The sequence below is a fragment of the Chamaea fasciata genome, unplaced genomic scaffold (genome assembly GCF_029207755.1).
Source record: "Chamaea fasciata isolate MVZ Bird 193981 ecotype frontalis unplaced genomic scaffold, bChaFas1.0.hap1 SCAF_1, whole genome shotgun sequence".
NCBI classification, from domain to species: domain Eukaryota; kingdom Metazoa; phylum Chordata; class Aves; order Passeriformes; family Sylviidae; genus Chamaea; species Chamaea fasciata.
In genome coordinates, this window is record NW_027094086.1 from 107,452,748 (window position 1) to 107,465,274 (window position 12,527).

General features: G+C 37.5%; 1 protein-coding gene across 2 annotated transcripts in view; it reads right to left on the reverse strand.

The window, feature by feature from the left end:
- The window catches only part of AVL9 (AVL9 cell migration associated), a 41,008-nt gene that overhangs the window by 11,984 nt on the left and 16,497 nt on the right, over nt 1-12,527 (reverse strand). For both annotated transcript variants that reach the window (XR_010722474.1, XM_066192660.1), the window contains exons 3-10: nt 11,225-11,310; nt 8,979-9,050; nt 8,047-8,136; nt 7,610-7,676; nt 7,287-7,327; nt 6,154-6,192; nt 2,655-2,724; nt 1,507-2,054 (exon numbers count right to left, since the gene is read on the reverse strand). Coding sequence is in view for 1 of the 2 variants with exons in the window: in XM_066192660.1 (XP_066048757.1) it covers nt 1,507-2,054; nt 2,655-2,724; nt 6,154-6,192; nt 7,287-7,327; nt 7,610-7,676; nt 8,047-8,136; nt 8,979-9,050; nt 11,225-11,310 (1,013 nt within the window). In the remaining variant the exon portion in view is untranslated. The remainder of the gene's footprint in view (nt 1-1,506; nt 2,055-2,654; nt 2,725-6,153; nt 6,193-7,286; nt 7,328-7,609; nt 7,677-8,046; nt 8,137-8,978; nt 9,051-11,224; nt 11,311-12,527) is intronic.

The window sequence follows — 12,527 nt, forward strand, 5'->3', positions numbered from 1 at the left end:
AGATTTATTAGTCTGTCCATGGCATGGCATAAAACAATCCTGAGTTAAGAGCTCTAAATGAGATGTAAACTTTCCAGTAAGCGGTTAAAACTGTAACTTTGAATCAGATTTTTCTAACTCAGACATGCAAAGCCTTTTCCGCTTTAATTACACTGGCTGAACTCAAGTGAAAAGTGCCTTTGTGGAACAGAAGGTAAACATGCAGAAAATGTCAGCTTCCTTAAAATCCTTTTCCATTTGATGAGCTTAGCAGCAAACAAAAGTTTGCACTCGGAAGTCCCCTTATCAATTATTTTATTCCTGCTTTCCATCTAGTATTTTCAAAGAGCTAGACTAAATGCAACTTACAGGCTATAGTGCACATTAGACAGATCATAAAGACAAACATCAAATGCAGATCTTTGTTGAAAAAGCATTTCTAATGGTGATATGAGGCAATACAGGGCAATGACATTTGAGCTGCTCACTTGGGCCCACACAGTGTACTATTTCCAATGAAAGCTACAGTGATAAGCTTAAACACAGTCATAAAATACAATATGCTGCAAGAAAATTCAAATAAACCCCTGCAAAGGAAAAACAAAAAACCACTTTGAACATCAGCAGCTTGAGGAAATAAATCTGAATCTTCTATCTTCTACTATGGGCAAATGTTCATTTAAAAGTTTTTTACATCAAAAACAAAACAATGAAATGTATTATATGACTTCTTTTATTGATAGCAGTATCTCTAAAAGGGATGCATTTTACCTGTTTTTTTTATGGGAAACTAGCCCTACTAACCAGGCCTGCTTACCATTCCTATTGCTTGTTATTTGACTATGCCTATAAGAATCCTTAAGAAATCCTGGAATACCTGGAGTTCTATTAGGTATCAGTGCAAGCTTAAAATTCAGCAGCTCAGCACCATGCACTGAGAAAGAGACACAGGCAAACAGAGTTATCACAGACAGGAGGGTGAAATTTCATCTTATGTATTTTTTACATGTGTTTATACGTATATATGCATTTATATACACATTCTGTGCATATATAGACATATGCATTTAAAAATACATATACAGATATAAATTAAAAGAGGAAAACATAGACTTAGGTGTCAGCAAAGGTAGAGCTTTCAGAATCTTTGTTTAGATTAAGGTATCTAAAGGCTTCTGAAGTACTCTTGATCTTGCCCTACATAGGTTAGATCACCAATTCCTCAGATGAAAAGAAAACTGTAGTTTCTGCTACATACAATTTATTAACCACAGTGGGGCTGCAAGTTACCACCATGTGAAATTGCAAAAAAATTGCAAATAGTATTAAAGTGTAGGTATGAAAGTGGGATGCAAATATGCATGTGCATGACCCTCTCAGGCCTTTCCACCTCCCCAGGAGAGACCATACTTACATGTTTTGTAGTACCCTACTGTCCCCCTGGAGTTCACTACCCAAAATTATTAGCCACTTCTGGAAAAAAAGAAGTTTTTATGAGTTATCGGGTATCACAAAGAAGATTCTTACCTTTGTAAAAATAGCCAGTGGCATCCCATACTGGTCCTCTTCCAACCCAGACACCAGTCCTTGAACAAGCACGGTGTGGCCCGTGTTTGCCTGGGGCTGCACAGTGATGGGGAGGCTTTCGGACCTCACGCCTTTGCTCCGAAGGTTTTCCGCCTGTTCAGATGCTGGATTCTCACGTTCTCCTTCTTTCAAATTAGACTCCTCCAAAACGCTGGGATCCAGGGTCTCCCAGTCACTTTCTGAGGATGCTGGAGAAGCACGGGAAGGAACTTTCAAGCGCTGCACACTACCATTGGAGGACTGAGCTCCATTGCAAGTCTTCTCAGGCTGGGCGAAAGGCACATTTGCTTTTTGACCTTCCAGTGAATCATTTCCTGCCATGTTCCTGTCTCCCTCTCCCATTCCTAAGTTTGCATTTGAAGCATCAGCAGCAGACACAGAAACATAGTCATCTAACTGTGGTCTATTTTCCTGCAAGCCAGCATCCTCTGATATGCTCTTTCTTGGTCTGTACTGTGAGCAGTCACTAAGACCATGTTCAATCATTCCTGGAAAGAACAGCACATACGAATATCAGCATCTCAATCAAAATTTAAGTGACTTTTGTAAGGGGAAAAAAAAGTACTGTTGCGTACATAGAGGATATCATGTATTTTAAAGCACTACTTTGGAGAGGGAGGGTGTGTTAAAAAACCCAAACTCAAGCCCTACACTTTCCTAAAGAATCTGCCCTGACATTTTGCTTTTAGAAGATTGGTTAGAAACTAAGGATTAGCAAGGTTAGCAGTTATATTTGTTTGTTTATTTGTTTTTTAAGAGCACACGTGGAAGGAAAACTTTATCTTTTGGGGTTTTAAGGAACTCAACAGAAATGTGTTACTTATTCAGGGGCCCCATCTATGTTACCCACAGGAAACACAGAAAATCCAGTGGCTCCAATTAAGCACAAGAAACAACCCATAAAGTGCAAGTAGTAAGTGTTAGGAGGTGTGTCCATAGTACCTGGACATGCACACAAGTCACCCATTTTTCAGGCCACATATCAACCTAACTTCATTATCACATAAGTTGATTTCCAAATGACAGCACAACCTGTCTCAATTATCACCAGAAAGCATATAAAAAGAAGTTCAGACTTCTCTTCTTACCAGGAAAGAGTGATAAGACAGTCATCAGAGCTCCCACCAATCTATTTACAGGAGAAATATAAAACAGCACCTGGTGGCAGGAGAGAGGGCAATGGGAGGAAGAGAGAATGCAAGAGAGGAAAGGGGAATTAGGGAGGGGAGAATGAGAAAAATAACATTACACGTATGCATGACAAATGACCCATGCAAACTATTCAAGGCACTGCTTTTTATGTTATATTAGAAAGTCTGCTTACTGACAAAACTTCCTCCAACAGTTCAAAGTAAATACTTAAATATGTCTACAGAGTCCTCATATAATATTTGTAATATATGTTTTATACACACACACACACACACACACAACACACACACACTTTTGTAACACACTTCTCAGTTATTCAGATTTTTGTACTGGTTTTTAAGATTTTTTTCCAAATTGATCCAGTTACTGAAGAACTGACAGAAAAAAAGTTGTTCCTGGCATGCTGCATAAATTCTTGCTCATTTGTAGCACATTAAATTCTCTGTTATAAATCAAAGAGGCCAAATAATCTCCGCTCCAGAATACTGACACAAAACTATGCAAACACATTTCTTTTAAGGATAAATGTAGATATATGTAGATAAATGAAAAACAGGATAAATACTGCATGCTTTTATTACAGTAATATTCATATGTAACAAGAAAGATTTTTTGGAAACAAGACCTGACTGACACTAACTTTGGTAAAGCACTTAAGGCACAACATGGGAAAACAGAATCTCCTTAACTAAATCAGAGAGACTGGAATTAGTAAATTAGTTAAGAATTCAAAAGGTGGCGTCAAAGGCTAGCAATGAAAGGAGTAACAGAAGCCAGACTGAATATTACTACTGGAATTTCTTCAAAATAGGCCTTCAGAAAAAAAGGGGGGGAAAGGAAACACAAACAAAACAAAACCAAAACAACCCAACCCCAAAAATCCACACAAAAGTAAACTTGTTTAAAAATGCCATTTTTACATCCTTAATCAGCATAAAAAAACATACATGAGCATTACAAGGAATCAAGAATGCAAAGGAATACAGAATGATCTAACTTTATGACTTTGCAGTCCAGTTTAATAGGCATATGATGTAATTATAAGTGCAAGTTTGTGGACTTAGTCTTAATAAGAGACTTCTGCTGCAAGAAAGAAAGACACTTTAGAAGAGACTGATGAATAATAGCTCACGTCCCACTAGTATTTGCCAGTCTACAAGCTAGTGAATTGATGGAACAAAGGAAAAACCTACATAGACTTAACGCAGGCATATTTAATGGTACCTCAGCTGAAAACAGACTATGTACATTATCCTAAACATACTACAAAGAAAAATTGTACAAGATAGGTGAATTCAAATTGCAACAACCACTGAAAAAGCCTGATGAGAAGAACAAGCAGCTCATCTGTGGAAAGAGTTTTGGTTGACTCCAATGGGAATAAAAATGTCTAACTTTAAAGATGCTGCTTTATAATGTATGTATACAAAATGCATGATGTAATAGCAATGAATTACAACAGAAAGCCTACGATGCTCCCACAGGTTTAGATTCTCAGACACCATACACTCTTAGCCAAGCTTATTTTTAAGCCTACAGAAATAATTAAGCCTATAAAGAAGTACCTCGTTTTAAGGAAATCTATTCCAGTCTAGGTTTTTGTTTAGGTATACCACTTACTTAAGGCAAATACTTTTCTGTATTTCTTTCATCAGGTCCCTCTGCCATCTTTTTGCCTACAAGGATGCACAGTTCCTTACCCCTCCCAACCCCACTACACGGGCCACAGCATTTACATCAGCAAACTGGGTGGTCCTGGCAGCAGAAAGTGATATGATCACCATCTGGAAGTAGTCTTCCAGCCTAATAGCAACTGAGAGGTGAAAAAAATTCTTTTAGCCTGTGGAAAAACATCAACCAAATTGCTACGGATTAAAGGAAATTAGTCTGTGGCATTTTTCAGATCAAGGAAAATTGGCATTAAGAGTGGCTTCTTGCATATTATATTTAAAGTCTTTGAACATAAGATTCCCACATTTAATCTGAAACCATAGCATTTGCCAGAAAACAGGCAGTGCCTGAAAACCAAAACTTTCTTTTGAAATTGCAAGTGTTGCCTTCCTGTCAGAGCTTAGGGAAAAACAGACACAAAGAAACCTGCAGGTTTGCTCCACAAGCATTCAGTTACTTTCAAAACAATTTCATATGTTTGAGTAATGTGAACACACTTGGGAAGCCCTCTCTCCTCTCTTCCTGTGCAGTTGTGTCTTGTGGTTTGAGCAGTTTCAGAAAAGAACTGTAGCTCAGTGAAGCATTTCCTTTGTGTATGTCCAAATGCTGAACTGATCTGGTGACCCCTACCGTGCCATAATTGTATTTTCTCAAGTATACCTTCTGCATAGCCTTTAATGTAGTCATCTTCAGCACATATTCTCATCAACAAATACTGAGAGAACTGTCAAGGTATATCTGACTTACAGAACTAAGTGACAAGGGCAAAAGCTTCGGAGAAGCTGCTACATCTATTTTAAAATGGAATAGCATGTTTACTGACTCATGAAAAATATCTAGGTCTTGGATATAGACTTTAAAAGCACCTCCACAACTGTTTTGATAACTTATAGAATAAATCCTACTGACTTTCCAGCTATAGCTAACAGGAAATTCTAACATGCCTTCCCAGCACTCTGAAAAACTTGGGTTTTAACACAGCAGGTTCACTGAAGAAAAAGGACATTTGGGAAACTGAAACAAAGCTTTAATAACACTTTTAAACCAAAACAAAATCCCTACATAAATATGTCTGGCAGCTGATACACAGTCATTTCACTCAAAGCTCTTGCTCTAGGGCATTAATAAGAACACAGAAGAAAGCAAATGTCTCAATGTCACATCTGCTTTTACATTTTGCATAATACACCTAAATTGCTAAAACAGCATTGCTTCTGAGGCAGTAAGATAGCCCAAAGCAAGTGCTGAGTCTAGAATTCAGCAGTAATTACCAATTTATAATCTGAGTTCAGCCTGACCTAACAGATAAAGCTGTCTTCATTGTCTCCTGCAGGTGTCCATGGAATTCAGGTCTGAAGCACACTTGAAGCACTTGTTTCCTTTGGTCTGTCTATTTAAAGCCTGAACCAGAAGTTTTACTTACTGAATCTCTGTAAAGCTGTATGTGCCCTTTTAGGCACCCACATTTCCTATCAGTTGCTCCACACAGGTACCTATCCACATGATGTTTACATTAGGTTAAGTTTCTCTGGATGCACTTCATCACATTTTACCTGCTCTGGCTGGGATAGCAACTAAAGAAGCGAAGTGTGGACATAACAGAAGTAGACACAAATTTATAGGTCAACACACAGCAGCTTCTTTTAGCCTAACAACCCAATTTATATATTGATGCACAGTTGTTGATACGAGCTTTTATGGATGAAAAATATTTAACAGTTGCGCTTCTCTTTAAACTACCTGCCTCTGCTTACAAAACATTACCTTTTTCTCTAGAAGAATCAATTTAAAAAGGATCAAGACCTGAAAAAAAAGCCACAAAAAGAAAAAATATGGTGAGTGAACCACTGCCATTTTTCAAAAATAATGTGCAAGCATAATCTCTTGTTCAAGGTTTTATGTTAATCACAGCAGAACAATCAAATGCTTTTGACCAGTGAAAACCAGTGTTCCAACACTCTTTCTCCACCTGAGCAAACATTTAAAAAAAGCATGAGATTAAAAAAACCCTCAAAATAATCAAAACCTCCACAAACAAGAACACTGCAATTTGAATCATATGTATTTTAGCAGAAAGAACACGTGCAATTCCAGATTTTTGAAAAACAGTAAACTGCACAAACATAAAAGATTTCCTCCACAGAATTACTAAAAAAAATCTAGCAAAATACCAAGAACAGTATTCACCTCAGCTAATTTTAGGCATCTACAGATGAGGCATCTAGATCAGAAGTGGCTGTCCAGACTCTCTACACTCAAGGAAAAACACAGATGCTTCTGGGTTATGATGGGTAGACATCTGAAGTTAAATAAAAATGAATTCTACCCCAAAAAATCTACTGAGCAGGTGCAAATACACCATGAAATTCAGATTCTCAAGGTTGTTTCCTTGATGCATCTCAGTTAATAAAAGGTTCTAAATGCTATTTGTACTTTTGCTATAGGATACATTCAATACGAACAGAAATTAGGAAAAAGAAGAAGAGGTCCAAGTCCCCTCAGGTTCAATGATGGCAGAAGCTACCAAATTTACAAAACACAAGGAAAATGCTCCAAGTTGTGTCTGTACAGACTTTAGCAGTAGTCTTTTATTACATTCATTGAACAAGAAACAGAGATAGCATTTGCACTTTGGGACAAGACTACAAAATGTCACACAAACCTAGAAATTTCCAGAAATCCCTCAGACTAAAAAAATTCCTTAATCTGGAACGTGCTTTCACTGAAGTTAGGCAGGTGGAATGGGAGGGAAAAACCAGTAATCAGCAGTACCTAGGAAGCAGTCTTCTTACTCCCTCCTCAGGTATGTCTAGATAAGCTTATTTTTCTGTTCCTCACAAAGCATTTTACTCCCCAAAATAGTGCAGTCCTTTTTATATTGAGTAGAAAATGCCTACCTTGTGTCTAAAATGGAGAACAAGATCCCGAGGAGACAGACCTGAGGCACCAGAGAGAGAGCAATTACTACAGTTCAACAGCTGATAGGGATACTAATTTACTTCTTGTCACCATTTTTCAACGTGAGGGAGATACCCATTATGAAACTAAGTCTTATTATGAAAGCAACACTACATTTTACATTTATTTAAATCCATTAATACAGAAATGCAGACTTCTGGTGCTTAATCTGTTAATGCACATAAACAAATTAGCTCAGGAGAGGCATGTGTTGCGTTGTGTAACATCATCTCTACTGTCTTGTAAAAAACAAGTCACTTACCAAGATAAACTTGTGACCCTTCTAATGAAGTACTGCCCAAGGAACTATTCATGTGATCATAAAGTTCCTGTAAAAGTTAGAATAAAGGCAGAAAAAAAAAACCCAGAAGGTGTTAATGGCACATGGTCACACAAAATCCAGAATAAATAAAATTCACTTATTCAAGGATTTCATCGGCTTATTCCAGAAAGGAAGCAAAATTTTACTAATGGAATCAACAGAGATACAGGCTGACAACTACACCTATATCTCATAACAAATCAGAAAGTTGACTCTCTGTCAGATTAGGGTAGTACACTTAGTTCATGTTAAAGTGTTACAGCAGCTGAGTAAATGAATGACTTACGCAAAAGGAATATTTGAGCACTAAATTAAAATACTAAAGTTTGTGGCCATACACTGAAAGCTGTTCTGTGTGGATTTTACTAGAAAGTTACCTTTAGAATTGAAATTTGTGAGAAGTCTTTTTCTTCAAAATATGCATGTGTGATGAGTTGCAGTTTTGCCTGAAGTAACCCATACAAAGGCTAGGAAGAAAAACAAAATAAAACAAAACAAAACAAAACAAAACAGGAAGTGAATAAAACTATTTAGTCACTCATTTTGAACTTTAATCTTCTTCCATGCTTATCTTGCAATACTGACACTTTATTATACATGAGTTCATGGATGAGCAGTCCTCAGTGGCCAACTCCCAGCATCTTTCTTCTGTGCTCATTTTAAATGATGATAATTTCATTTTCCTTCCATTTGCATGTACCACACCATCACTGAACATCTTTCTGGAAAAGTAGCTTCCTGTTTTAACACTGTTCATAATAGTAATAGCTCCAGCGAGAGTTTTTTCTTCAGCTTTAAGCACAAAAAGAATTTGTACTCCCTGCCTGGTGACCAGCAGCTTTTGATGAATAGGTAGAAATAAAAGATACCTCTTCAAAACAAGAATATGCTGCATATGTGGCTATCAGGAAACTTCCCTCACAGCGGAAGGTAGTAGCCACTCTCTCCAGTGACAATGCTACATGATCTTTGAGGCCCATTCCAACCCTACCCATTCCATGATTATACTAGACAAACTCCTTGATTCTACCACATGAAACTGAGTTAGTAGCATTAAAGAAGGATTAGAAGTGCAAATAGGTATCCATCCATGACAATAGGCAGACACTTTTCCAGTTACAAGCAGATACCACAAATCAAGGCAACTCACTCAAATGCCACAGTCTTCCAATTTGATTTTACTCCAATATTTTGTTACTCTGCAATGGCTAAGACAGATGTTTGAAGATAAATGTTCCAAATAAAAATATGGAAGAACAATTGTTAAGGATACCTGAAGGTGTTTTGGGAGTTAAACAAACATTCTTACCAGCTGACTGAGAACACAGACACTTTTCTGTACAGTTTCTCGGGTGATGTCTGCTTGCCGTACTTTTAATGCCTAAGAAATACAAATATTACAGAGTTTTTACCCAAACACAAATTCAAAAAGAATTCTTTCCCAAGTCTAGTTCCCACTACCCCACTATTTAAACAAAATTCTAAAAATGGCTATCTTAAGTGGTGGAATATCCAAGCCATGCAACAGTATGGTCTAATGTTTTCACAAGGGATAGTCTGGGAAGGAGAGGAACGGGTGTCGTCTACTAAGTTAAGGAATGGCTAGATTGTGAAAAGCTGCCTCTGAGAAACAGCCAAAAACAGGTCAAGAGTTTGTGGGCAGGAATCAAGGACACCCGGCTGGGGTCTACTATGAGCAGCCTGATCAGGAGGAGCCTGTTGACAAGGCCTTGCTTCAACTACAGGAAGCATTGCGCTCACATGCTCTTATCCTAATGAGGAATTCAATCACTTGGATGTCAGCTGGGAAAGCAATGAGTCTGGGGGTGCCCCATCCCTGGCAGCTTTCGAGGCTAAGCTCATGGGGCTTTGAGAAACCTGGTCTAGTGGCTAGCATCCCTGCCCATGGCAGGGAGTTGGAACTAGACAATTGTTAAGATTCCTTCCAACCCAAACCATAGTATGACGATTCTGTGATTTTACCTAGTAAAAAGGGTCATAACACTGACATGTCAGAGCTGTATTCTCATCTCATTATGTTAGCAAAGATCCAAATACAGCTGAGATGACTGGCAAAGCACTGTTTAAAAGACACTAGAGTGAGAAAAAGGCAACAGCCTGGAAAAGGAAATGGCATTTTAACTCAGAGGAATGTACAGGAGAGAAACAACAACGTATCACTTGCTCTTCTTTAACATCATCTGTGAAAATGGACCAGATTAAAATGTCTCTGCCTAGAAACTGTTTCATACTCAAGCATTTTTTTTTTTTGAGCCATCCATAAAATAAAAGCTTATCCACAAAACAAGCTCAGAACAAATGCTCCCAGCACTTAACAGCAAACCTAGAAATGGTGAGGGCAGGATATACACAAATGATTCACTTAACTATACAAAACAGAAAATGTATGGACTGCAGCCTACACATCAAAAAGGACAGATGGAGGGAGTGCTAGAGCTGTCATATGAAACATATTGGATTTTATTCTAGTTGTTCCAAAGAGTTCATTTTAAACATCTATTTAACTTCTTAATTGGTTACTAAAAAGCATAAACTGGAATCAAGAGCACAATAAAGCCAAGTTATTACATAGTGAAATACAGCAAGACTCTAAATCACAGAATACAGTGAAGCCTGGTGCAAAAATAATAAGTGAATGAAAATCAACATGGAATTGAGTTGAAAAAAAATGGAATTAAAAACTGTATGAGTAAAATTTCTCCTAGAACAAGAACAGGAATTTGAAATACAATCAAGATGCAATTAACACAGAGTATGTAAACGAGTCATATATTCAGAGGGTATAAATTAAAACTCAAACCCACACGACATTCCAGATTTTTGGCAATTCACTGAAAAAATAAGTAATTTTAAAAGAAATTTGCAATAACTTCTCAATTCTAAGTGCACAGATCATACTACCACTACTATTTTTGAAAACATGGGACAACTTGAGCAGATCGAATGCTTAATTTCTTCAGTGTGATCATGTGCACACTGTGGTTCTCCTCAATTATTCAGTTTTACTGCTAAAGTTTGGTATCACTAAGCAACTACTATGAATGGGAAGATTCCAGTCTACTCTGCAAGCGTACATTTGGCAAAGGAAGTAGGTGAAGAGAAACATCCCAACACTTGCACATCCCAACACTTGCAGGGTCAGACCCCAGGAAGTACTCCAATTCTCTATGTGGAGAAATTTCAACTTTTTTCACCCAAAAGGCCTACTGCCTGGAAATCTAACTTCGCCATGTGACAGACTATCAGTTGAGTTTTGCTTCTTGGTGCTGATGGCTGGATTGGCCCTCAAGAAACAAAATGTATTTTTCAATTGCCTTGAACATTTCAAAAGATCACAATACACCTGCTGATGTATGGGAAAGAATATTTCTCAAGTTCTGAAGCTACATACTGCGAGCATTTTCACAGATTTTAATGTAAGACAATCATGCAGGTTTTGCCTGTTGATGTAACACAAGCCACTGAATTTTAGGTTTGTTAATGCATTGAGCCTATTATTCATTACTATAATTAATTCTCAACTTGGAAAGTTACCTTTGCTTCAATCTGCCGATAGCAGGAGACACCATACACCGTGGTTCGATCCCCGCATCTTGGAGGCAGATGGAAAAACACAGTATCTAGAAAAAAAAAAGACTATTTTGTAATTCACTAACAAGAGTTTGGTAAATTTATTTTCAGCATCCCTTGAAGGTTTACTGCAGAAAGTACTGGCACACACTTGTTTTCTAAAATTTAAAAAAAAAAAGAAAAAGAAAAATGAACAAGACACCTATAAAGTTATGTCTGGACTCAAATTGGTTTTTACATTGCAAGATAATTTGTGGAAGAATCTCCAGGTGTGCAGGACAGCTTCATGTTTAGCCAGACCAAGCCAACACTGCTTTTCAGAAGCAGCTACTGACAGCAGAGAAGCACCACTGAAACCCACAGGCATGGTGCTTTCTCAGTTCAGGACAAAAGAACAAAGGTAAGGCACTGTGAGTCAGTGTGTACAATTGGGAGTGTGATGCCATTAAGAAGGCAAACACAACCAAGACAGGAAAAAATAACCCAAACACCAAGGAGGACAGACACAGTTGAAAGGTTAGAGTAGCTCCTAGCACTGCCAAGGTAGATATCTGCATCACCACCAGCCCTATATTTCCAAAAAGAATTTGTGAAACCTAGTCTGACAGAAAAAGAATACTGTCTCTGTGCAAGTGCAAAATGAAAAAGTATCTAGAAAATATGACAAGAGAAAGACTTTTATGGGTTGAGATATACACACACACATATATACGCACACCTGTTGCTACTGCAAAAAAATTACTAAGTCCTAAGCAAAGAAAGACAGTTGTCCTCTCCTTTCAAAACATGAGTGAAATCTTTTTTTAAAACCAACTATTAATTTTTTGTTTACTTCACAGGAAGAAAATGAACAGGAGAGACAATCCCATATGCTTTATGACCAACAGAGAGAGGGACTTTTTATACCAAAGCTTACTACCTTGATCAAGTTTATATTCTGGAGATCAGAATAGGGTTTTAGAAAGCCTGTAAGACGATTTCCTGTATCAAGTCACCCTCTTTGCACAAATGCAACTATCCATGGGAATTAGTTTAAAAATTCAAAAAAAACAGATATCTAATAAAGTTACAGTAAATTAAATACACTTATTATCAGAAAAGCTACTTGCCTGGCTCAAGTTCATGTGTATTCCTGCCTACAAAACACAAGGATATGTATTTCCCCTTTGATGCCCACTCTTTTTTTTCCTTACCAAACATAAACACTTATATTCTTGTAGTACAGCAATAAAAATGCTCAAAATTGAGTACTACCTGGAATGGTACT